The sequence below is a fragment of the Cervus elaphus genome, chromosome 14, assembly GCF_910594005.1.
Source record: "Cervus elaphus chromosome 14, mCerEla1.1, whole genome shotgun sequence".
NCBI classification, from domain to species: Eukaryota; Metazoa; Chordata; class Mammalia; order Artiodactyla; family Cervidae; genus Cervus; species Cervus elaphus.
In genome coordinates, this window is record NC_057828.1 from 76,627,427 (window position 1) to 76,654,780 (window position 27,354).

At 38.3% G+C, this 27,354-nt stretch overlaps 1 protein-coding gene across 1 annotated transcript in view; it reads right to left on the reverse strand.

Annotated features, from left to right (window-relative positions):
* Window positions 1-11,089: 11,089 nt before the first annotated feature.
* Window positions 11,090-27,354, reverse strand: part of LOC122708112 (membrane cofactor protein-like) — a 34,724-nt gene continuing 18,459 nt past the window's right edge. Inside the window, exons 4-7 of the mRNA XM_043924232.1 lie at window positions 23,192-23,277; window positions 22,197-22,391; window positions 11,881-12,063; window positions 11,090-11,257 (exon numbers count right to left, since the gene is read on the reverse strand). Coding sequence (XP_043780167.1) covers window positions 11,154-11,257; window positions 11,881-12,063; window positions 22,197-22,391; window positions 23,192-23,277 — 568 coding nt within the window. The 3' untranslated portion in view covers window positions 11,090-11,153. The remainder of the gene's footprint in view (window positions 11,258-11,880; window positions 12,064-22,196; window positions 22,392-23,191; window positions 23,278-27,354) is intronic.

The following is a 27,354-nucleotide window of genomic DNA, read 5'->3' on the forward strand; positions in this document are numbered from 1 at the left end:
CTGCCCCCGACGAGAGAGGCGACCGCAACGAGAAGCCTGTGTGCCCCGACAGAGGACTGCCTGCTCACTGCAACTAAAGAAAGTCTACACGCAGCAATGAAGACCCAGTGCAACCAAAAATAAAAATGCACAGATACATTTGAAAGAAGAAAATCTCAAGCAGCTTTACCAAAAAAAAAAAAAAAAAAAAATGGCCCTGGGTTCACCTGGCATACTCGCAACTTGACCAGTTTTCAGAAGGAAACACAACAAGCCTGAAGTGCATTTTATGAAAAGATAAACTTGACTACCTCACTCTAATATAAAGAAAAGTAATAGATCTTTTCTTCATTTTCTTAGCAAGAAATCTTTATATTCCAACTAACTTCACCACTATACTTCACCATGTTCTTTAACATATATTGTGTGAATTATGGGAGACAACCTGAAGTGTGCTACCCCGGCCTGTTATAGAAAAACTATCCCAAAATATGGTACATAAGGCTTGCATATACAACATACCAACAGAAAGAAAATTTACCTACAAATCTCCATCATAAAAGAACACTATCACATGATAAACAAGTTACATTTTATATATTTTAACCTGCCCGTGACCAAAGCATTTAAGAAAGTTATCTCACTCCACTGGGAATCCTAAGTAGGGGCACTTGTTGAAAATTGTGTTAGTTACAAGTCTACACTGGAGAAGGAAATGGCAACCCACTCCAGTATTCTTGCCTGGAGAATCCCATGGACAGAGGAGCCTCGTGGACTGCAGTCCATGAGGTCGCAAAGACTGGAACAGGACGGAGCAACTAACACTTTCCACCTTACATACCACCACTTAAATTTGTCATGGGATCTGCACTATTAAAATAACATGATTGCCAATTAACACCAATTTGTGATATGTTATTTCTTCTCTAGTTATATATTATTGCAATAGTTCCATGTAGAACTCTAGAGTTTCATAATGCAGGACTATTTATAACCAAAATAATACCTAAATCTTGAAAACCTTCAGGCTGTAAATCATCACTTGGATTGGGATATGCTGGCAAAAGAAAAAAAAAAGTGGACATAAGAATAAAAGGTAGAAGGAGAAAATAATAAAGCTTAAAGACCTATACATTTATGTGTTTTGATTTTTTTTTTTTTTGGCCTTTGTACAAAACCCCTGATAATTTCACTTTCCCTACATGCATTATCTCAATGCATCTCTTTAAAAGTAGTATCATAAAAAGCCAAGGGTAAGCGCCTGAGGCAGGGAACAAAAGGCCAACCCCAGAGGCTGCAGCTGTCAGCAAGCCAAGAACAGGCCCAGGTTATGACGCTCTGCTTCCTGGGAGCCTGCGCAGCTTGGCTTTGCCGGGACCCCAGACCTGCGGCCAATCCGCCCGGGGGGAGAGCGCACGGCCCGCCTCCGACTGTAGCAACTTCCCGCGGGCCTCAGCTGCAGCAGGCATCCCCGAACACCCCAGCCGTGGCCGCCACACCCCTTCCTCTCCCCGCGCCGGCTGAGCAAGTGGCCCCTAATAGGCCACTACTGCGGCCTGCTCTGGTCTGGGTGGGAAACAGGCGCCGGAGTGAGGCCCACACACAGAGGCAGGCCCCAGACCCGACCAGGGCGCCAGGGGCCGCGTGGGCGCGAGGAAGGGAACGCACCCCAGCGGCTGCAGGTGCACTGACAAAGTGCCCGTGATGAGCGAGACCGCGGACGTGGGGGCAACTGTGGACTCTGGGAGCAAGCGCAAGCTGGAGTGAGGCCAGGATTGAGTCAGAGCTGACCCCACAGAGCCCACAGCAGGTCCAGAGACCTTCCTAGAAATACTGGAGGACTTTCTGGGTAGGTAGATTGGCTGGTGCTCACTGTGTGGATTGGACAATGGAGGACTCAGGAGGACATTCTTCATACTACCAGTCTCTCTCTCTCTCTCTATTTTTTGTATTGTTCTAATATGGTTCTTTATTATTCCTTTAGTTTTTGTTTGTTTTAAATTACATATTTTTAAATATTTTTTTTAAAAATCACATACAGTTTAGTTTTTTTAATTACATATACACAATGGAATATTACTCAGCCATAAAAAAGAACGGATTCCAGTGAGGTGGATGAACCTAGAGCCTGTTACATAGAGTGAAGAAGGTCAGAAAGAGAAAGGCAAATATCATATATTATGCATATATATGGAATCTATAAAAATGTTATTGATGAACCTGTTTTCAGGGAAGGAATGGAGATGCATATATAGAGAACAGACTTGTGGACACAGTAGGGGAAGGAATGAGAGAGTGGAAGGAGGGAGAAAATAGCACAGACATAAGAACAATACCAAGTGTAAACTAGCTAGCTGGTGAGAAGCTGCTGCATAGCACAGGGCGCCCAGCCTGCTGCTGTGTGATGACCCAGAGCGGCGGGATGGGGAGAGGGGAGGGAGGCCGAGAGGGAGGAAATACACGCAGAGTTATGGCTGATGTATGTTGTTATTGGCAGAAACCCTCCCTGGTGGCTCAGACGGTAAAGCGTCTGTCTGCAAAGCAGGAAGCCTGGCTTCGATCCCTGGGTCTGGAAGATCCCCTGGAGAAGGAAATGGCAACCCACTCCAGTATTCTTGCCTGGAAAATACCATGGATGGAGGAGCCTGGTAGGCTAGAGTCCATGTGGTCTCAAAGAGTTGGACACGACTGAGCAACTTCACTATGCCAGAAACCAACACAACATTATAAAGCAATTTTCCCTCCAATCAAAACGTAAAAAAAAAGATTGAAATACAAAAGACCTACAATGGCCTAAAACCATTTAAGAGCTGATCTGTAATAGAATCAACATAATAAAATTCAACATAATAAAGGCCACTTATTAAAAAAAAACATAGATAACATCATACTCAATAGTGAAAGACTGAATTTATTTTCCTTAAGTCAGGAGCAATACTGGATGTTCATATTTGTCACTTCAATCAATACAACAAAATATTTTAACTTATTTTTCTTGCCTAGCAAGAGCAGTGGTAAGAGAAAAAAATAAAAATCATCCAAACTGAGAAAGAAGAAATAAAACTCTCTCTGTTTCGATTATATAATCTTTTAAATGGAAAACTCTAAAGATTATGCATACTCACACCAACACACACACACACACACACATATATACAGAAACCTATTAAATAGAACTAATAAATTAATTCAACAAAGTCAGAGGTTACAAAATCAACAAAGATCAGCTGCATTTCTATACACTACCAATGAACAGTCTAAAGAGAAAATTTAAAAAACCAACTCCACACACAGTAGCAGCAAAGAGGATAAAGTACCTAGGAATAAACATTAACTAAGGAACTAAAAGACTTGTTCCCTGAAAACCACAAAGCACTGCATAAAGAAATTGAAGACATAAGAAAATGAAAGGACATCCTGCATTCATGGATTGAAAGATAATATTGTTAAGATGTCAATATCACACAAAGCAATCCACAGATTAAATGCAGCCCTTTGACTATATTGAAAATGTGTTCTGCGAAATAGACAAATTAAACCTAATATGGGATCTGAAGGGAGTAATCTTAATAAAGAAATGGAAAGACGAGAGGACTCACATTTCCCAATTCCAAAACTTACTAAAAAGCTACAATAAAGATATACTGTACACCACAGGGAAATATAGTTATTATTTTTTTAATAGCTTTACCTGGAGTTAAACTTTAAAAATATTGAATCTCTATGTTCAGAAATAATATTGTAAAACAACTATATTTCTATTAAAAAAAATAAAAGAGCAGCGAGATCAGAAATAAACTTTCACTTATATGGTCAAATGATTGTTCACAAGGGTTCTAAGGACATTTAATGGGGAATGGACACTCTTTTCAACAAATGATTCTTGGAAAATTGGGTATCCATGTGCAAAAGAATGAATTTTGACATCTACCTTACACCATACACAAAAATTAATTTAAAAGATTAGGAACTAAATGAGGCCTAGGGAAGTTGCTAAGTCAGTGGAGTAGAAAGACTCTTGAGTTTGCATCTTTCCTTGGGCACATGAACATCACCAGTATTTACAGAACAACAATGGATGGGAATGACCTGAAAACTAGCATAAATGATCTTCTACAACCAGAGATATAAAGAAGGAACCAACATGAGACAGGAAAGAAGACCAGAGACACGGCATAAACAAGACCCGTAACACCAGGTAGGTGACCCACAAACGAGGAGGATCATTACAATCGCACAAGTTCTCCCCAAGGAAGGAGGGGTCTGAGAGTCACATCAGATTCCCCAGCGCAGGGGTCCTGCACCAGGAGTCAAGCTCCTAGAATGTTGGGCTTTGAAAGCCAACATGGCATATTTTTGGGAGATCCGAGGGGCTGTAGGAAGAAAAACTCTGCTTTTAAGGGGCACGAACAAAATGTCACACACTCTTGAGACCCAGTGCAGAAGCAGTAATTTGAAAGGAGTTTTGGTCAGATTCACTTGCTCATCTTGAAGAGGCAGAGGACAATGTGGACTCACTCTGCGGACAGAGATTCTGGTAGTAGCCACTGTTGGGAGTGCATACCAAAAGGAGTCTGGGGCTGGCAAGTGGCATTTTGGAATCCTCCCTCTAGCTTATTAGCACCATGATGTGACCTTACCCCCCAGCAGGTGGGCACAAGTTCTGGAACAGCCCAGGCCCAGCAGTTATTGGAGCAGGGACAGAGTCTTACCTACAAGCAGGCTGACTGCCTTAGATCCCCTGTCCTCCAGCTGCCTGGACCTCCCTGTCCATAGAAGGCCCAGTACAGGGCAACCAGACCCCAGCACCCGGTTCTGCTCACCAGTGGGCCAGCATCAGTCCCAGAAGCCCATGGACCCAAGCCCAGCAGTCAGATGTCAGCTCCAGGAGCAATGGGCCCCTCAACCAGCCTCCCCAAGGGCAGACTCCATCCATCCATGGGCCAACACCACCTCCAGGAGCCCCTGGACACTACAGTCAGCCAAGTCAGGAAATGACCTTGCCTGCCAGCAGGGGGACACCAGCCTTCGGATCCCTCAGGCCATAGCCCCATGTACCAGGAGGCCAACACTTGCTCTGAGACCACAGCCGGCTTCCCCAGGACCCGGCTCTACCAACCAGTTGGTCAATACGAGTCATCCCAGTAGTAAGTACACATTTATAACCACAATAAGTAGCTTAAGGATGAAAAAAACAAAAAGTTGTAAAATATGATGCTACAAACATTAGATGTGGTGGAATGGAGTAAAAGTGCTGGGTTGTTAGAATGTGTACAAAATAAAGAGATTAGCGACTTAAAATAATCATGTATATACATATGTATATATATATAAGTATATATATTGCTACATATAAACCTCATGAGAAGGACAAAACTCTAAAATAGATATACACATAAGAAAAAGTAAGGACTCCAACATAACATTAAAGATAGTCATTAAATCACAAGTGAAGAGAGGAAAAGAAGAAAGGAACAAAAGTGAACCATAAACTTAAGAGCTAAAATTACGAAACTCTTAAAGAGAACATGGAGGACAGCTTCAGGATGTTGGGTCTGGCAGTGACTTCTTGGACGTGACAGCAACAGCACAGATACACGGGGTTTCATCAAAACCAGACACTGCTGTTTAAGAAGGGACACTGTCATCAGAGAGAAAGCGGTCCACAGAATGGGAGGGAATGGCACTACATATCTGATAGGGGTTAACCTCCAAAATGTATTATGAGCTTTTAAAAATTGAAAAAAGATCCAATTCAAAATTGGGCAAAGGACTTGGACAGATATTTCTCCAAAGAAGATATACAAAAGACCAATAATATGCACATGAAAAGATGATCATCACTAATAAATATAGAAATGCGAAGAAAAACCACAATGAGATAGTACTTCACATATGCTGGTATGGCTTTTATCAAACAAAGAAAAGGAAAAAAGAAAGACAACAAGTACTGGCAAAAGGGGGGAGAAATTAAACTTTTGTGAGTCACTGGAGGGAATGTAACATTGTGCAGCCACTGCAGAAGATTCCCTGGTTGTTCCTCAAAAAAATAAACAAACATAGTAATACTATGAAGAAAAAGTGAAAGTATTATTTACTCAGTCATGTCAGACAGTTTGCCATCCCTGGATGGTAGCCCACAAGACTCCTCTGTCCATGGAATTCTCCAGGCAAGAATACTGGAGTGGGTAGTCATTCCCTGCTTTAGGGGATCTTCCTGACCCAGGGATCAAACCTGGGTCTCCTACATTTTTTGCAGGCAGACTCTTTGCCATCTAAGCCATCAGAGAAGCCCAAAGTACTATTATATAACACAGCAATTCTATTCCTAGGTATATAACCACCAAAATTAAAAATAGGGACTCAGATACCTGAATGCCACTGTTCAGAGTAGCATTATTCAGAATGGCCAAAAGGGTCTTTCAACAAATGAGTGAATTAAAGAATTGTGGTATATACGAAAAAATATTCACTTCAGTTTAGTTCAGTCACTCAGTTGTGTCCAACTCTTTGAGACCCCATGGACTGCAGCACTCCAGGCTTCCCTGTCCATCACCAACTCCAAGAGCTTACACAAACTCATGTCCATTGAGTCGGTGACACCATCCAAGCATCTCATCCTCTGTCGTCCCCTTCTCCCACCTTCAATCTTTCCCAGCATTAGGGTTTTTTCCAATGAGTCAGTTCTTTGCATCAGGTGGCCAACGATTGGTTGGATCTCCTTGCTGTCCAAGGGACTCTCAAGAGTCTTTTCCAACATCACAATTCAAAAGCATCTATTCTTCGGCACTCAGTTTTCTTTATAGTCCAACTCTCACATCCATACATAACTACTGGAAAAACCATAGCTTTGACTAGACGGACCTTTGTTGGCAAAATAATCTCTCTGCTTTTTAATATGCTGTCTAGGTTGGTCATGACTTTTCTTCCAAGGAGTAAGCGTCTTTTAATTTCATGACTGCAGTCACCATCTGCAGTGATTTTGGAGCCCCCCCCCCCAAAATAAAGTCTGTCACTGTTTCCACTGTCTTCCCATCTATTTGCCATGAAGTGATGGAACCAGATGCCATGATCTTAGTTTTCTGAATGTTGAGCTTTAAGCCAACTTTTTCACTCTCCTCTTTCACTTTCATCAAGAGGCTCTTTAGTTCTTCACTTTCTGCCATAAGGGTGGTGTCATCTGCATATCTGAGGTTATTGATATTTCTCCCGGCAATCTTGATTCCAGCTTGTGCTTCTTCCAGCCCAGCATCTCTCATGATGTACTCTGCACATAAGTTAAATAAGCAGGGTGGCAATATAAAGCCTTGACGTACTCCTTTTCCTATTTGGAATCAGTCTATTGTTCCATGTCCAGTTCTAACTGTTGCTTCCTGACCTGCATACAGATTTCTCAGGAGGCAGGTCAGGTGGTCTGGTATTCCTGTCTCTTTCAGAATTTTCCAGTTTCTTGTGATCCACACAAAGACTTTGGCATAGTCAAACAAAAGGTCTTCCAACAAATGAATAAATTAAGGAATTGTGGTATATATGAAGAAATATTACCAAGTCATATAAGAAATAAAGTTCTGATACATGTTACAAGATGGAAGAACCTTGAAAACACTATGCTAAGTGAAATAATCCAGAAGTGATTCCAAGTCTATGCAGTATGTAGAACAGTCAAATTAATCAACGTAGAAAATAGGTAGTGGTTAACACGGCTGGGAGGAGGGAGAATGGAGAGTTATTGTTTCATAGGTATAATGTTCATTTTGAGGTGATTAAAGGTTTTAGAGATAGATAGTAGTAATGGTTGTACAACAATGTGAATATACTTAATGCCACTGAAATGTACCATTAAATTAGCTAAAATTGTCAGTAAAATAAAATAGAAGTTGGTCTAGAAGAATTAGCACAGAATGTAGCCTGAGCATCTGAAAAGGAAGTATTCTGCCAGATATTAAAACATATCATCATTCTGTAATCAAAGCATTGATTTGGTGCTGGGGCAGGAATGGGCAGAATTCAAGGGAACAGAAAGATCAGATCATGTATGAATTTAATGTGTGATAAAAACTTGTACTTTAACAAAGCTGGAAAGAAAAGGACTTACTCAACAAATGGTGCTACTTCACACTGGATGAAAGTAAGTGGAATAAAGATAAACCCAATCTCATTTCAGATACCCTAAAGAAAGTGAGATGAATCAATGATTTGATGCAATCACATAAGCACTATGATGGCAACGTTTATGTAATTTCACCATGCAGAAGGCCTGACGCTTTTATAAGAAAAACACAACACTCTTAGCCATTAGGGAAAACATCAACACATCCAACTTCCTATTAATATAAATATTCTGTACATTTAAATGACCACTGATGGAAAAGTCAAGGGAAATATGGTACATATTAAAATCATATAAAAATATGGGAGTAAATCTAACTGAAGCTCCAATCCAAGACGTTAAGTGGAAAAAGTGCAAGTTTCAGAAAAAAAAGAACAGCATGATGACATTTTTGGATAAGAATAAAGCCAAATATGTAAACCGACACAAATAAGAATGTTTATGCATAGAAGTAGATTAAAAAGACTCCCTAAACTATAAAGATATTAATTTTAGTAATTAGACGAGAGGAAGAAGTGGAGAACCAATCTTTTCACTATGTATGCTTTTGTAATATCTGAAATTTAATAAATTCATGTTAGTATGTGTGCATGTTCAGTCACTCAGGCATATATAACTCTTTGCTACCCTATGGACCATAGCCCGCCAGATTCCTCTGTCCATGGGGTTTTCCAGGCAAGAATACTGGTGTGGGTTGCCATTTCCCCTTCCAGGGGATCTTCCCGACCCAGGGATTGAATTCACATCTCCTGCAGGGGCAGGTGGATTCTTTACCACTGGGAGCTACCTGGGAAGTCCCTCAGATTAGTATGCTAATCTAGTTAAAAGGTATACAAAGCAATCGATTTTTTTTTAAGCAATCTATTTTTAATAGTATAAAATCTTCAAAGAAAATTGACTTTTAATAATGACAAACTGGAGGAAAATTCTGCTTCCTGTTAAAAGGATTTTAACTTATAATGAGCTTTGTTACATCAACATGAAAAATATTTCAGAAATCACATAGAAAAGTGAACTAAAGACCAATATAAGTGACTGTAAACCAAAACATTTCAGCTTCACTGATAATTTCAATATACAAATTAGTATGTGACATTACTTTTCACCCATCATCTTATTAAGTTCGAAACAATGTTAGTAAGATAAAGAGGCATTGAACCTGCAGGACTTGACTCTGGAGCTGTAGTTGTTTGAGGACCTGGAAAAATCTATTTTGATTCAATTCACCAGTCTCATCAATACAAAATTGTAGAATTAACTTTGATTATTTTCATTTTTTAAGAAAATTATTTCTCAAAATGAATTACTTCTCAGAATGAAAATATGCATAGTTTCCAAACTATGCTATTCTATTTCTGGGAAGTTAACCTAAATATATATTTATGCAAGTACATTAGAATGTATACATAAGAATATGTACTATGGATCTATATTACATAGCAGAAACCCTGGAAATTAGCAAATAATAAATCATAGAAATTATGTGTTCAGAATAAGTTTACAAATCTTAAAAGAATACCATCCACATAGTATCATATTACATAATTTGTATTCTTAGTTTGTCACTTCATATTTGTCCCAATTTTTTCACATTCACATAGTTAGATCTACCTTATCAACATTATATGTCACTAATGATGCTTTTCATACTCTCTGATAAAAAATGACTGAAAACCTCACAAAGAACTTTGATTTATGATATTTAAAACAAGATCCCTATAGTTTATCACCTCTATAAACTTGTCCTCACAATTCTCCTGTTATTTCCAATGCTAAACTGAATACATGTTTTAGAAATTCTTTATGAGACGCTTATGGTCAACTCTCAAAAGCGTGTATCAATAAGCATAACATACTACAGTGCATATTCCCACTAGGACCATATGAGCAAACACGGGTGAGTCAATGAGTATAGATTTCTTGTGCAATCTTTATGTATCATCCACAGACATTGCTTTCTCCACAGAACTTCACGGCAACCCCCAATGTACTGGAGGAGGTTACAGAGTACCAGGTTTATAGGAATTATAAAAAAGTGTTCTAATTACCATGCTAATATGAATAATTCCCCTCAATCCTTAAAATTATTTGACAATAGGAAGTAAACACATTGGAAGCCAGTGATGGACATTTGTTTGAGTCATTCAACAGTGAGAAACTAGAAACCACAGAAATGATGTTACTTGAGTAAGCAGAGCGGTCTGCTCGGGCTAATGCTCTTGCCACTGTTCACTGGCTTCTGTTGCATCCAAAAAGACGAAGCCAAAGATAACAGCTTGGACTCAGGAAGATAATTCCTTTCACCATATCAAAATAGTCTCTCAAGTCTTAGGCAGAGCGGCTGCTCAGGCGACCCTGCCAGAGATCCTCCATTTCATTTCCACAAATAAGGACTTTGGCTGCCCTTCCACTGTTATACAATTCCCTTTCTGTTGCCAAAAAAATAAAAGCCAGTAGAGAGAAAAAAATAATTGTATGAGGTGGTTAGGTTGGGATGGGGAGTAGAAACACAGATCTTGTTCTAGAGACAGTAGAAATTTCCCAGTTAAAATTGTACTTGATAAAAAGAACCAAAGTGGTCGTTGGCAGGAGAATGAAATACATTCCTGAACCCGGATGATACCTGGTACAGGTGTCAACAGATCACTTTTAAAATGAATAAATTATCAATGTTGATGACACAGAAAACATACATATTAAAAAACAGAAGCCATGGACCTTAATTAATATTGATTTCTACATTAATATTGACTCCAATGAAGCTGTAAATTAGGTGAGCTACCTTTAAGAGCTTTCTACACACCAGACACTGTGCTAAGTGCTTTAAATGCATCCCACTGTTAACTTTAATATCACACAGCGAGGAAGGCATTCAATCATTACACATGTACATAAACAAGTTTATATAAATTACCTAAGTTTACAAACCTGTTTATATCTGTGGACTATGACCTATAATTTTAGATTCACTAAGTATAATAGCAAAAATGGCTATAAATACATTCTTCCTCCTTTTATTACTAAAAGTTCTAGTGAGTGTAAATCACCAGACTTTTAAAGGATTTTAAAAAATCACAAGGAATTTAAAAGATATTGACAAATATAAGCAGGACTTTATGAAACCTGAGGCACTAGAAGTTGTAGACACCGTAGTGGTAGCAATTGCTTCTGGAAAACAAACAAACAAAAAATATATGTAAACTCATTCGATTACTTGGGATTTATTGCTTTCTACTAATATTCACTTATATGAATTATCCTTTTCATTCTTATTTAGGTAAAAATGCACATGTTTTAATTCGGGCTTCCCTGGTGGCTCAGATGGTAAAGAATCTGCTTGTAATGCAAACCCGGGTTCACTCCTTGGATCAGAAAGATCCACTGCAGAAGAGAATGGCAACCCACTCCTGTATTCTTACGTGGAGTATTCCATGGACAGAGGAGCCTGCTGGGCTACAGTCCATCATGGGGTTGCAAAAAGTTGGACACAACTGAGTTACTAACCCTTTAATTTACACTAAAAAATGTTTGCTATCCATTTTACATGTAAAGATGTTGAACAAGAGAAATTTATGCATCTGTGTGATGTATGCAACATACTAAGAGTCTATAAAAGGAAAACCAAAACAAGTTTCTTCGTGAATTAGAAGTCAAACACGTAGCATGGAAATTAATACAAGACAGACATAAATACTAAAACTGTTCCTTTCCAACTGCTCTATATCATTGAAATCTATTGTGGAAAAAATAAAATCTTTTAAAAAAGAAAAAGGAAACAGACACCTTCATACCTTTAGTACACTTTGGTAGCTCGGGCTCCCAGGTACCGTTTGCACCGCAGACAACTGTGCTGCTCCCATGAAGGTAAAAACCATCATGACACTGAAATACAACTTGGGCGTTGTAGTAATATTTTCTTCTAACTCCTGATGCTATTGTTCCATATTCGACGATTGGATAGTCACATTTGACCACTGAAAAGTGGAGAAATTCCATAATTACTGAAAGCCTGCTTTCATATAACACCAAATATCTAGTGCAAATAATAACTCCCAGAAGAAAGGAAAAAATGAGGAATGAAAGGCAAGATGTTAATTGAAAAAAAATAAATAAAACAACACAAGACTCTGTGCTTTTGAATTCCAGGGAAATAGATGTAGAGAAATCTAATAATGTTTTTCTACCAAAATAGTCTATCATAATAGTTGTTGGCTTTCCTACCTTTTTTTTCCCCAGTATTGACATGTATTGAGAAAGGTCTGAGTACCAGATACAAACATAGGGTAAGTTCAAAACTGACTTTTGATGTTCGTTAACGCTAGGATTTTTTTTCAGGTCATGCTGACACTAATTACAGCACCATGTTCTTTTAGAAAGGTAGTAAAGAGTTTTTTGAGAAGGTAATAATACTTGAGTACAAATTTAAAAGAAGTTAGCCATTGGGGGAAAAAAAAGGAAATAGAAAGTTCTCAGGTGGTAACAACATACAGGAACTGGGATGTTCAAGAAACACAAAGGTCAGTGGAGTTAGGGCAGTGTTTTCCAAACATTTTGGATTGTAAACCCAGAGATCAACATGTTTTAAGTTTTAAAACACATTTTAAGTGTTAAATCAGTATGCAAGCACATACGCCTGAGATAATGCTAGAAGGTAATATTTAGCACTGACGACAGTGTACTGTGGTAGATTCCATTCTACTCTACTTCTCCAGAAGTAAATTAAAGGTCAGGGCCCTCTAGATTGACTTCAGATCTACTAATGGGTTTGGCAGAATTTGGAAACAAAACAAATCCGAAAAAACACTGGGCAGGGCAGTGAGTTCAAGAGAACATTTTATGAGATTAATCTGAACAACAGATGAGGGCCAGAAATATAGCCTTTCAGTATATGTGCTGCTGACGCGAGCACAGAAATATAGCCTTTTAAACCAGAAAGATGTTTTCTCCTTTCCTGTGGATCTGAATTTTCATTAGGTATAATTTTTGTTCAGCCAGGAGAACTTATCAATTCTTTGAGTTCAGGTTGTCTAATGACAAATTCTCTTAGCTCTTCTTTATCTGAAACTGTTTTCATTTATTATAGCTTCAGTTTTGAAAGATTTCTCCTTGAGAGGGAATTCTGGGAGAAGTGCTATATCTTTCTTTCAGCACATTAGCAGAAGTTATTGTCTTCTGCTCTTCACAGTTTCTTGAGAGAAGTCAGCTATTACTCTTTCTTGGAGGTGAGGAAGAAAGAATGTAATATGCTTGTTTCCCCTCTTACGGGCAGCTTTTTCCTTTTGTTTTTAGTCTAATGAGGATTCTTTGGTGAATTTTCAAAAGTTATTTATCCTGCTAGGGTCAATGAATTCCCTGGGGTGGATCTCTGGGGTGAATGTTGTGGATCAAATTCAAATAATAGAGAATAAAATAAATAGACAGTAAAAAATCAATAGAGAACAAACTCATGGGTACCAGAGGGAAAACAGGGGTAGGACAAACTGGGAGATTGGGATTGACATATATACTCTATTACGTATAAAATAGATAATTAATGAGAAACTCCTGTATAACAAAGGTAACTGTACTCAACGCTCTGGGTGATGTAAATGGGAAGAATATCTAAATAATAGTGGATATATATGTGTATACACACACACACACACACACACACACACACATCTGATTCACTTGCCAGGTAGTAGAAACTAACACAACATTGTAAAGCAACTATACTTCAATATAAAACAGACAGACAAATAATTGTCTACACTGTCCTTTTTCTACGACACTCCAATTACATGTACGTTTACTGGTTGCTACTCTTCCACAGGTGTACAAGTTTCTCTCTCTCTCTCATGTAATATTTCTTTTGAAATCATGTTACATTTGTATTGTATTGACTTCAGGTTCACTGATCTTTTCTCTGTTGTGCTACACTGCTGAAATTTGTGCTAATGATTTTCTTTAAGTTAGGTTTCAGTTCAGTTCAGTCACTCAGTCGTGTCCAACTCTTTGTGACTCCTTGGACTGCAGCACGCCAGGCTTCCCTGTCCATCACCAACTCCCAGAGCTTACTCAAACTAACTCATGTCCATTGAGTCAGTGATGCCATCCAACCATCTCATCCTCTGTCGTCCCCTTCTCCTCCTGCCCCCAATTACTCCCAGAATCAGGGTCTTTTCCAATGAGTCAGTTCTTCACATCAGGTGGCCAAAATATTGGAGTTTCAGCTTCAGCATCAGTCTTTCCAATGAATATTCAGGACTGATCTCCTTTAGGATGGATTGGTTGGATCTCCTTGCAGTCCAAGGGACTCTCAAGAATCTTCTCCAACACCGCAGTTCAAAAGCATCAATTTTTCTGCACTCAGCCTTCTTGATAGTCCAACTCTCACACCCATACATGACTACTGGAAAAACCATAGCTTTGACTAGATGGACCTTTGTCGGCAAAGTAATGTCTCTGCTTTTTAATATGTTGTCTAGGTTGGTCATCTTTTCTTCCAAGGAGCAAGCGTCTTTTAAATTCATGGCTGCAGTCACCATGTACAGTGATTCTGGAGCCCCCAAAAATAAATTCTCTCACTGTTTCCATTGTTTCCCCATCTATTTGCCATGAAATGATGGGGCGGGATGCCATGATCTTAGTTTTCTGAATGATAAGTGTTAACTGTATTACATACTGTTAAACAGTAAAAGTGTATAACTGTTTGCTGTTTAATACATGCAAATAATCATGTATTACCAATACAATAAAGACATAGAAAGTTTCCCTACCCGCCCCCCCCCACCAAATTTCCTCATGCCACTTCGTAAGCAATGCCCACCAATAACTCTGCCTTCCTCAACCAGCCTACCACTAATCAATTTTCTATCCCTATAGTGTTGTTTGGTCATCAGGTGCCCAATATGTGATTGGAGAAAAACAAAAATAGCTCCAGAAGGAATGAAGAGGCTGAGGCAAAGCAGAAACACATGCCCAGTAGTGGATGTGATTGGAGCTGAAAGTAAAGCCCAATGTTGTAAGAACAATACTGCATAGGAACCTGGAATGTTAGGTCCATGAATCAAGGTAAATTGGAAGTGGTCAAACAGGAGACAGCAAGAGTGAACATCAACAATTTAGGAATCAGTGAACTAAAATGGACTGGAATGAGTGAATTTAATTCAGAAGAACATTATATCTACTACTGTGGGCAAGAATCTCTTAGAAGAATTGGAGTAGCCATCATAGTCAACAAAAGAGTCTGAAATGCAGTACTTGGGTGCAAATCTCAAAAATGACAGAATGATCTCTGTTCATTTCCAAGGCAAACCATTCAATATCACAGTAATCCAAGTCTATGCCCCAACCACTAATGCTGAAGAAGCTGAAGTTGAATGGTTCTATGAAGACCTACAAGACTTTCTAGAACTAACACCAAAAGAAGATATGTCCTTTTCATCATAGGGGACTGGAATGCAAAAGCAGGAAGTCAAGTACTCCAGATACCTGGAGTAACAGGCAAGCTTGGGCTTGGAGTATAGAATGAAGCAGGGCAAAGTCTAACAGAATTTTGCCAAGAGAATACACTGGTCATGACAAACACCCTCTTCCAACAACACAAGAGAAGACTCTACACATGGACATCACCAGATAGTCAATACTGATTGATTTTATTATTTGAAGCCAAAGATGGAGAAGCTCTATACAGTCAGCAAAAAAAAAAAAAAAAAAAAAAAGGCCAGGAGCTGACTATGGCTCAGATCATGAACTCCTTATTGCAAAATTAAGACTTAAATTGAAGAAAGTAGGGGAAACCACTAGGCCATTTAGGTATGACCTAAATCAAATACCTTACAGTTATACAGTGGAAGTGACAAATGGATTCAAGGAATCATATCTGATGGACAGAGTGCCTGAAGAGCTATGGTTCGTGACATTGTACAAGAGGTGGTGATCAAAACCACCCCAAGGAAAAGAAATGCAAAAAGGCAAACTGGCCGTCTGAGGAGGACTTACAAGTAGCTGAGAAAAGAAGAGAAGTGAAAGGCAAAGGAGAAAAGGAAAGATGCCCATTTGAATGCAGAGTTCCAAAGAATAGCAAGGAGAGATAAGAAAGCCTTCCCTAGCGATCATTGCAAAGGAATAGAGGAAAACAATAGAATGGGAAAGACTAGAGATCTCTTCAAGAAAATTAGAGATGCCAAGGGAATATTTCATGCAAGGATGGGCTCAATAAAGGACAGAAATGGTATGGACCTAACAGAAGCAGAAGATATTAAGAAGAGGTGGCAAGAATATACAGAAGAACTGTACAAAAAAGATCTTCATGACCCAGATAGTCACGATGGTGTGATCACTCACCTAGAGCCAGACATCTTGGAGTGTGAAGTGAAATGGGCTTTAGGAAGCATCACTACGAACAAAGTTAGTGGAGGTGATGGAATTCTAGTTGAGCTATTTCAAATCCTGAAAGATGATGCTGTGAAAGTACTGCACTCAATATGCCAGCAAATTTTGAAAACTCAGCAGTGGCCACAGGACTGGAAAAGGTCAGTTTTCATTCCAATCCCAAAGAAGGGAAATGCCAAAGAATGTTCAAATTAATGCACAATTGCACTCATTTCATAGGCTAGCAAAGTAATGCTCATTATTTTCCAAGTGAGCCTTCAACAGTACATGGACTGAGAACTTCCAGATGTTCAAACTGGATTTAGAAAAGGCAAATGAAGCAGTGATCAAATTGCTAAGAGCCACTGGATCATTGACAAGAGTTCCAGAAAAACATCTACTTCTGCTTTATTGTCTACACCAAAGCCTTTGACTGTGTGGATCACAACAAACTGTAAAAAAATTATTAAAGAGATGGGAATGCCAGACCACCTTACCTGCCTCCTGAGAAATCTGTATGCAGGTCAAGGAGGAACAGTTAGAACTGGACATGGAAGAATGGACTGGTTCCAAATAGGAAAAGGAGTACGTCAAGGTTGTGTATTATCACCGTGCTTCTTTAACTTATATGCAGAGGACATCATGAGAAATGCTGGGCTGGAGAAAGCACAAGCTGGAATCAAGATTGCCAGGAGAAATATCAATAACCTCAGATATGCAGATGACACCACCCTTGAGGCAGAAAGTGAAGAGGAACCAAAGAGCCTCTTGATGAAGTTGAAAGAGGAGAGTGAAAAAAATGGCTTAAAACTCAACACTTATAAAATGAACATCATGGCATCTGGTCCCGTTACTTCATGGCAAATAGATGAGGAAACAATGGAAACAGTGATGGGGTTTATCTTCTTGGGCTCCAAAATCACTGCAGATGGTGACTGAAGCCACGAAATTAAAAGATGCTCCTCCTTGGAAGAAAAGCTATGACACACCTAGACCATGTATTAAAAAGCAGAGACGTTACTTTGCCAACAAAGGTCCATCTAGTCAAAGGTATGGTTTTTCCAGTAGTCATGTATGGATGTGAGAGTTGGACCATAAAGAAGGCTGAGCACCACAGAATTATGCTTTTGAACTGTATGGTGTTGGAATAGACTCTTGAGAATCCTTTGGGCAGCAAAGAGATCAAACCAGTCACCCTGAAAGAACTCAGTCCTGAATATTCATCAGAAGGACTGATGCTGAAGCTGAAGCTCAATACTTTGGCCACCTGATGCAAAGCGCCGGCTCATTGGAAACAACCGTGATGCTCAGAAAGATTGAAGGCAGGACAAATAGGGGACGGATGACAGAGGACAGGATGATTGAATAGCATCACTGACTCAATCGAGATGAGTCTGAGCAAGCTCCGGAAGATGGTGAAGGACAGGGAAGCCCAGCGCGCTGCAGTCCATGGGGTCTCAAAGTCGGACACAACTGAGGGGCAGCAATAGTGTTGCTTTTCCGGAATGTCATACGGAATCACATCCTCTGAGTTTGACTTACTTTACTTAGGACAATGCATTTGAGATTCATTCCTGTTGTCTGAATTAAAAGCTCATCATCCTTTCCTGCAGAGTATTATAATTATATGCACGTACCAATGATGTTCCTCCATTTACCAGTTCAAGGACATATGAGTTGTTTCCAGTATAGGATGATTATGACTAAGGATATTATGAATATTCTCATGTCAGATTTTTATGTGTACATGTTTTCATTTTACCCTGGGTAGCTGAATTGTACCTTAAGTATATGTTTCATTGTATGAGAAGTTGCTAAATTGTGTTCCAAATGATCATATCACTTGCTTTCTTATCAGCAGTGTTATCAGAGTCCCAAATATAACATATCCTCACCAAAACATGGAATTGTTAATTTTTTCTTTTTAATTTCATGCATTTGAATAAGTTCTTAGTGGTTTCTCATCATGGTTTTAAACTACATTTCTGTTATTACTAATGATATTGAGCAATGTTTCATGTACTTTTTTTAACATCCACATTCTTCTTCAGTGGGAAAAATTCTATCCAAATATGTTACCCTTTTTTGCGTAAACTGGGCTGCTTTCTTCTTATTGTGTTTTGAGAGTTCTTTATACATCATAGCTAGAAGTCCATTCAGAAATGTCCCTGACAAATATTTTCTCCCAGTCTATGACAAGTTTTTTCTTTCTTCAAACAGTGTCTTTGAGAGAAGTTCTCAGTTTTTAAGAAATCCAGTCTTTTTTTGTTTGTTTTTTGTTTTTTTCTTTAAAGAATAATGCTTTTAAAGTTTTTGAAGAAATCTCTGCTAACTCACAAATATTTTCTGTCTTCTCATAAGTCTTACAGTTTAGGTTTTACATTTGAATCTGTGGTCCAACATCTCTTCCAGTCATGATAGTATGAAAATACAAATCAACTACCAGAAGAAAAATGGCTAAAAAACACATGGAGACCAAAAAAACATGTTACTAAATGATCAGTAATTCACTGAAGAAATTAAAAAGGAAATAAAAAATATCTTAAGACTAATGAAAATAGAGACAATTCATTCCAAATCTATGTAACACAGGAAAAACAGTTCTAAGACAGAAGTTTGTAGCCATATAGGCCTACCTTAAAAACAAGAATAATCTCAAGTAAACAATCTAAATTTACACCTATATATAAAAAATAGAACAACCATCTCTGCAAGTTTGTGGAAGGTTAAAATAATAAAGAAAAGAGTGGAAATAAATGATATTGAGACTGAAAATCAGTGAAAATAAGAGCTGGCTCGTTGAAAAGATAAAATTGAGAAACATATAGCCATACCCATCAAGAAACAAAAGAAAGGATCCAAAAAAATAAAAAATAAAAGAGAAGTTACTATCAATACCACAGAAATACAAAGGATCATAAGAGAATACTATGAATAATTATATATCCAAAATTGGAAAACCTGGAATAAATGGATAAATTCCTAAAAACATATTATCTGCCAATGCTAAGTCAAGAAGAAATAGAAAATGCTGCTGCTGCTGCTGCTGCTAAGTCACTTCAGTCGTGTCTGACTCTGTGCGACCCCATAGACGGCAGCCCACCAGGCTTCCCTGTCCCTGGGATTCTCCAGGCAAGAACACTGGAGTGGGTTGCCATTTCCTTCTCCAATGCATGAAAGTGAAAAGTGAAAGTGAAGTCGCTCAGTCATGTCCGACTCTTAATGATCCCATGGTCTGCAGCCTACCAGGCTCCCTGCCCATCAGATTTTCCAGACAAGAGTACTGGAGTGGGTTGCCATTGCCTTCTCCAAATAGAAAATGGGGATAGAGCAATTACTAGTAATGAAATTGAATTAGTAAATAATTTCCAGTAAACAAAATCTAGGACTCCGTGGGTTCACAGATGAATTCTATTATGCATTTAAAGAATAGCTAAATTTTGCTTCAAAGGATACTGTATGGAATAAATAAAATGAACCATAGACTGAGGGAAATAGAACTACCATATGATCAGCAATTTTACTTCTGGGTATTAACCCAAAGAAAACAAAACACTAATTCGAAAAGATTTGTGCAGCCCTTTTTTCATTACAGCATCTTTTTTTTTTTGCAATACCTAAGATATGAAAGCAACCTAAGTGTCCTGATAGAATAATGAATAAAGAAGATATGGTACATATAAAATGGAATATTTAAAATAAATAAATAAAAAAAAATAAATAAAATGGAATATTACCTAGTCATAAAAAGAATGAAATCTTGCCATTTGTGACAGCATTGATGGATATAGTGGGAATTATGCAACGTGAAATAAGTCAGTCAGAGAAACACCATGTGATTTCAGTTATATGTGGGATCTACAAAATAAAACAAATAAACTAATAAAACAGAAAGGAAACAGATTCGTGAATACAGAGACCTAGTGATTGGTAGAGAGCAGGTGGCTGGAAAGAGGAGGAAAATAAGTGGATTAAAATGCAAAATCTTCTAGTTATAAAATAAATAAGTTATGAGGTTATGATACACAGACTAGACAATACAGTCAACAACTCTGTACTTATTTTACATGGTGACAGATGGGAACTAGACATCATGGTGATCATCTTGTTATATATGTAAATGTGGAATCATTATGTTGTAGACCTGGTTTTTGCATCAGGGCAATGCTGTCCTTGAAATGAACTGTGAAAGATTCTCTCCTCTTGTATTTTTTTTAAGGCTTTGGGTTTGTGTGTGTGCATGCTAAGTCATTTCAGTCGTGTCCAACTCTGTGACCCACAGACTGGAGCCCCCAGGCCCCTCTGTCCATGGGATTCTCCAGGCAAGACTACTAGAGTGAGTTGCCATGCCCTCCTCAAGAGGATCTTCCCAACCCAGGGATGGAACCCGTGGCCCCTGATGCTTCTGCGTTGCAGGCGGATTCTCTACTGCTGAGCCTTGGGGAGGCCCAGCTGCTTTGTGTAGAACTGCCATGATTTACGGCTTAAACGTTTGGTAGAGATCACCAGTAAGGATACATGGTTTGCAGTACTCTTTGTGAGAAGGTTTAAGTTGTCAAATTTATAGGCATACAGTAGTTTGTTTTTTTCTTATTATTCTTTAAACGTCTATAGGATATTTTATGATGTTCTCCTTTTCAATCTTGATATTGGTGATTTTATCTTTGTTTTCCTGTCAGACTGTCTATGGATTTATCTATTTTATCCATAGTTTCCAAAAACCAGGCTGATTTCTTTGATTATCTCTGTTTTGTTTCTCTTTTCAATTTCATGGCTCTCCAATTTTATTATTTCCCTTTGTTTTCTTGTTGTAGATTTAATTTGCTCTTCTTTTTAAATTTCTAATGGTAGAAGCATAGATGACTGATTTGAGACTTTTCTGTTTTTCCAACATAAGTATTTCACATTATAAAGATCCCCTGAGCAAAACTTTTGCAAAACTTTTGCTGTATCCCACAAATTTTTGTATATTAATATACCAAATTTTAGTTTTTAATCAATTAAAAACAGTTTCTATTTCCCTTGTGACTGCTTCTTTGACTCATGGGTTATTTAAAAGTGTCTTGCACATTTTTCAAGTATTTGGTTTGATTTCTACATTCATCCCATTGTGATCAGGTCAATGTACTGGTACTAGTTTCAATATTTTGGAAATAAATGTGTTAAAAATATTACCTAAAAATGCTATTACAGAATGTCTCATGTACACTGGGAGAAAATAAATATTTTGCTATCATTCACTGGATCCTTTGTCAGGGGTCACATCCCCTCCAGTGTCTCCCCACTTTTAGTTAACGTGAAGTTGTTAAAATAAGCTTTGTTCAGAGTTTAACAATCTTATCAGTGAGAAGGTTAGTCTTTTAATGTTCCTATAGCCCAAACTCTCAGAGATCTTATATTACAAGATAAAACTTTCTTATTTCTTAAGCTGCAGTGTGTTCAGTTTTCTGATGCTTGCGAACAAACAACAATAACAACAACAACAAAAAAATCCCAAAGTTCTAGCTCATGCATATACACAGTAGTTCATGATGTGTAAGTTGAAATTCTAAGAACATGTTGAGTGACTGGTTGGGAAGTCTACAATTATAACTCTTTTAATTTGATTTGAGCAATATTAAACTAAATTAGAAGTCAATTTGGCAGGAGGAGCAAGTACACAGGAATCTTTTGTTTACTTGGAGATAAAAATATTTTTGAAGTGTTTCCACAGTATTTAGATTCAGGAGGAAATACATGGAAATATTATTACCTTTACACTCTGGCGGGGCACTGCTCCATCTGTTATGATCAATACAAATAAGGGTGGTTTCTCCAATAAGAGAATATTCATCTGGTCCATTTGAAGGATTACACTTATACATTACTACTTCACTATATTGATATACTTCCTTATAAACGGTGAATCTTCCATTTGTTATATTTCCAGGTGCTGCACACACAATTACTTAAAAAGGGAGGAAAAAGGACATGAAGTAAAAGTAAAATATTAAGACAGCATTAGCAAAGTCCTATGAACTGCCTTCATATAATTCATTAACATATGATTAATATACCCCAGTTGTGAATTCAATATCCATTTAGAAGAAAGCCTCTATGTGAATATGTATTATCCCAAATTCAAGCCATTAATATAGAAAAAACTTATTTTCTGAAATATGAAATACATATTTATCTGCAAGGCCATGCTAAGTTTTGCTCTTATCATCATGAAAGATGCTGACAATTTAATGCTAAAATATACTTGTGATTAAAAAGTTAACTCAGTGCTAGTTGAAAAATACTTTATGGTTTATAAATATCTCCATTCACAAATTGGTTGTTCACATTGATACTGAGTATTACTGTCATTTTTCACTTTCATTCCAATGATGTATGGTTAAATTTTTCATATACAGCTATTTGATTTCCAGTAGAGTAGATCCAAATGTGTTCCTTTAAACCAGATATTGAAGTAACTTGCAAAAATATAAAACAATGACACAATTCCCACTATTTGTTTGGGAAATTTTTGACTTTTCATAAAAATATGTTGCATATATTTATATGTATTGAGGCTAACACTTCTTAAAAATGAATTAATAATTATTTTTACAACTTTTCATTTTTAATTGCAATATAATAAATATCTATAGACATAACCCATATGAAGAGAATTTCTTTGGTGTTGATGTTAATTTAAAAGCATAAAGAGGTCATAAAGTTTGAGAACTGCTGCTCTATATTCTAAAGGGAAGACATACTTACTTTCACAAATTGGGATATTATCACTCCAGGCCACATTATCTCCAGAAATTGCACAATATAGAATTTTTGCTCCAATCAGATAAAAACTAAATGAGAGAAAAAAGTTAGCATGTCCTTTAAGCAATTACAAGATGTATATAATAATCAAAAATGTTTTATATGATGGTTTTTCTGTACTATAGTAATTTGAGTGAGAAATTTCTTAATATAATGGATGTCCTAAATCTGCAACTCAATCAAACAAAGAGTTCTGCATGTGGACCCACTTCGGCCTACAGTAAAATGTGCAAATTACTGTCACGCTTGTCAGTGTACCCCTCTGCTCCTTCTGGCTCGTGTATCACACACTGACTTCTACTCTTTGCTCACACCATTTTGCTCAGTAAGGACTGAGCAGAGATCAGGGCCCTAGAACTTGCCTGCCTGGATTCAAATTCTAGCTCCATGACTGACTTGAGCTTGGGAAATCCCTTGCTGCTGCTGCTAAGTCGCTTCAGTTGTGCCCGACTCTGTGCGACCCTATGGACCGCAGTCCACCAGGCTCCTCTGTCCACGGGATTCTCTAGGCAAGAACACTGGAGTGGGTTGACGTTTCCTTCTCCGGGAAATCCCTTAATGCTTCCTTAATGCTTCCCCTACACAACTCATGGGATTGTTCTGAGGATTGGATGAGTTAGCCTCTGGCACATAGTGAGTACTAGGTAAATTTTAACTCTTATCAATATTTTTTAGATCAGAATACAAACCCACCTTATTTTATTGCTCCTAACTTTTTGAGATTTTAACAAACTGAAGGTGTGTGGCAACCCTGCCTCAAGCAAGTTTATTTGTGCCATTTTCCCAGCAATGTTTCCTCACTTTATTTCTCTTGTCACATTTTGATAAATATCACATATTTCAAACTTTATTACTACTATTATATTTGTTGTGGTCATTTGTGATCAATGCTATTTAATGTTACTACTGTGACTCACTGAAGGTTCAGATTATGACCGTTCCCTCCTCCAGGGGATCTTCCCAACCCAGGGATTGAACCTGGGTCTCCCACACTGCAGGCAGATTCTTTACCATCTGAGTTACCAGGGAAGCCCTAACAATTTTTGGCAATATGCCATTTTAAAATTAAGGTATGTATATTTTTTAGACATAATTTCATTACATACTTACTAGACTATGATATAGTGTAAACATATGTAAAAAATTCATTTGACTTGCTCTATTGCAGTGGTCTGGAACTGAACCTGTAATATCTCCGAGGTATGTCTTCACCTTCCTAGGAGTAGCACAGGAATACTCCTACTTGGCGATATCTTCTCTGATGATTTAAATTCACAATACACTCTCCTCCTTCTGGAAGTTCACTGTAATGACTGTGAGTAATTCTATATATTTTATACTTCTTCTCACTTACTATTATGCTTTGATGCCTCTCTGTATATGTTGTATTTCTCAAGAAGGATACAACCTCTTTAGGAAGAATCTATGTACTAAACTTTTGGCATTCCTCAAACTACCTAGTAGGGTCTCTCTATATAAATACTCACTGAATGTTCCATTATTTCTAATTGATTAAGTTAAATATACCCTATCTGCTTCCAGCTGACTTTTCTACAAGACTCACTCATTGATTCTATATTATAATGTGTATTTCTGGTATGATGGCAATTTAAGAGGCATCAGGAATCTGTCTCCCCACCTTGATAACAATTGCACAGGTAGAATCTGCCTGATGTCACTATTTTGGAACTCTGACTTCTCTTGATGGTTTACAATGTCCAGGTGAAGACTTAGGTAAATTGGCTTACTTTGGTCTATTTCAACTCTTACCTTAGCACAGTGGTAGCTACCCATCCTCACCCATAGCAGTGTGGCAGGGATCTCTGCATGTGTTTGCAGAGCAGCTTACAAGTTGCTTGTGGGAGCCAAGGTGTTCAAAAAGGACCCTGTCCTCCAAATATGAGGATCTGTGTTCTTATCACTGATAGCTGCTTCTGATCACAGATAATCAGACAAAGAAACAGGTAGCCATTTTTTACACACCTCCCCCTACTCTTGTAATCCCCTTCTGCCCTGGATGAAGTAACTTCAAGAGGCTGACATATCAAGTGCCCTTTCTTCCCCATTTCATCTTCAGTTTTTCCCCTTATAGGAGCCAGACATTAAATACTAGGACGTTCCAAAGCAACTGCACATGCACGAAAATCAGAAAGTGATAGTGTATGCCTAGGGAATGGCTCAGGAAAGACCTGAAATATTTTTCAGTTTGTACATCAGGCTGATATTCAGCACAGAGCCATTAATCAACAATTTTTTTTAAAAAATAAATAATCCACCTTGCATTTGGTGCTTTGCCTGTGGTATAGCATCATTGAGAACTTCCTTCCACAAGGTTGCCCCAAAATATATTCTACAAATGATTTCCCACAAGTGTATGCTCACCTAAATCTTCATGCTGCCAACTGCCACAAGAACAAATGTGGCCATACCAACAAACTGCCTCCAGAAGGAGGTCAAATAACACCTTTCACCGGCACCTGTTTGTCTTCACAGAGGCCTCCTGCTTAATCCCCATGGGTAGGCCCTCAGTAATATTTGAAAAGCAAAAACAAAATGACTGGCTTAAAGATGTTTAAAGAACTAAAGGAAGAAATCATGAAGTCAAGGGAACACGTGTGAAACATAGAAATCTCAAACAGGAGGCAGAAGAACTAGAAAGAAACCTCAAGGAACTTCTGGAGTTGAAAAGTACAATAATGGGCTTTAAAAATCCATGGGAGGCACATTTGAGCAAAAAGAAGAAAGGATCAGAGAACTTGGAAGCAGGATAATGGAAATTAGTGTCTCTGAGGAACACAAAGAGAAAAGACTAAAGAAAAATGAACAGAGCCTAAGAAATCTTTGGAACTGCGGAACACCAACAGATCTACCAACATATACAATGTAGGACTCTCAGAAGGAGGCAGTGCAGAGAAGAGAGCAGAGAGAATGTTTGAAAAATTAATGGCAGAAAACTATCCAAATTTGATTAAATGTTAATATAAATATGACAAAATCTCAATGCACCCTAAGATGAACTCAAAGAAACACATAATACTCATGCTTTCAAAAGACAAGGAGAGAATATTGAAAGCTGCAAGAAAGAGATAGAATAATCACATATAGAGGATTCTAAACAAGGTTATGAAATTTCTCATTAAGAACTCAGAACCCCAAGATAGTGACTATAGATACTCAAAGTGCTAAAAGACAAAACAACAACAACAACACAAACAAACAAAAATCTTCTATCCAGGAAAAAACTGTTCTTCAAAAGTTATGGAGAAATTAGGACCTTTCCAGAAATAAAAACGGAGAGAGACTGTGACCACTAGGCCACTGTGGACCCACACCTCCACTGGAGACTCCTGGACACTCACAGACTTTTTTGGGGAAGTGAGGTGTGTGTGGCACTGGCTGTGCTTTGGAACAGAGAATCTGGATGTGTCTCAGAGAATTTCTGACCTTTTAAGAATATTTTGGGTTATAGCTGTTGAACATGACAACCAACGTAATGAATACTCATTCTCCTGCTCTAGAAGTGGGATTTGTATTTGACTCCAAGATGGCAGAGCAGAAGGATGTGCACTCCTCTTTTCCTCTGAGAACTGCAAAACTACAACTCACTGCTGAACAACCATCGACAGGAGAATGTTGGATCCCACCAAAAAAAGATACCCCACATCCAAGGGCAAAGGAGAAACCTAAGTAAGACAATAGGAGGGGTGAAAATGTGTTTAGAATCAAACCCCATACCCGCCAGAGGTATGCTCAAGGGCTGAAACAAACCTTGTGTGCACCAGGACCCAGAGACCTCACAGAGACTGAGCCAGAACTGTGTTTGAGTGTTTCCTGAGGAGGTATGGGGCAGCAGTGGACTGCTGTAGGGGCAGGGGCTCTAGGTGCAGTAGACCTGGGTATGGCATTAGCCCTCTTGGTGAAGGTCGCTATCAACCCCACCATAGAGCCTCCAGAACTTATATAGGACTGGGGAAACAGGCTCTTGGAGGGCACAAACAAAAGCTTGTGCACACAAGACCCAGGAGAAAGGAGCAGTGGTCCCATGAGAGACTGACCCAGACTTGCCTGTGAGTGTCCAGAGGTCTCCAGCTGAACTGTGGGTCAGC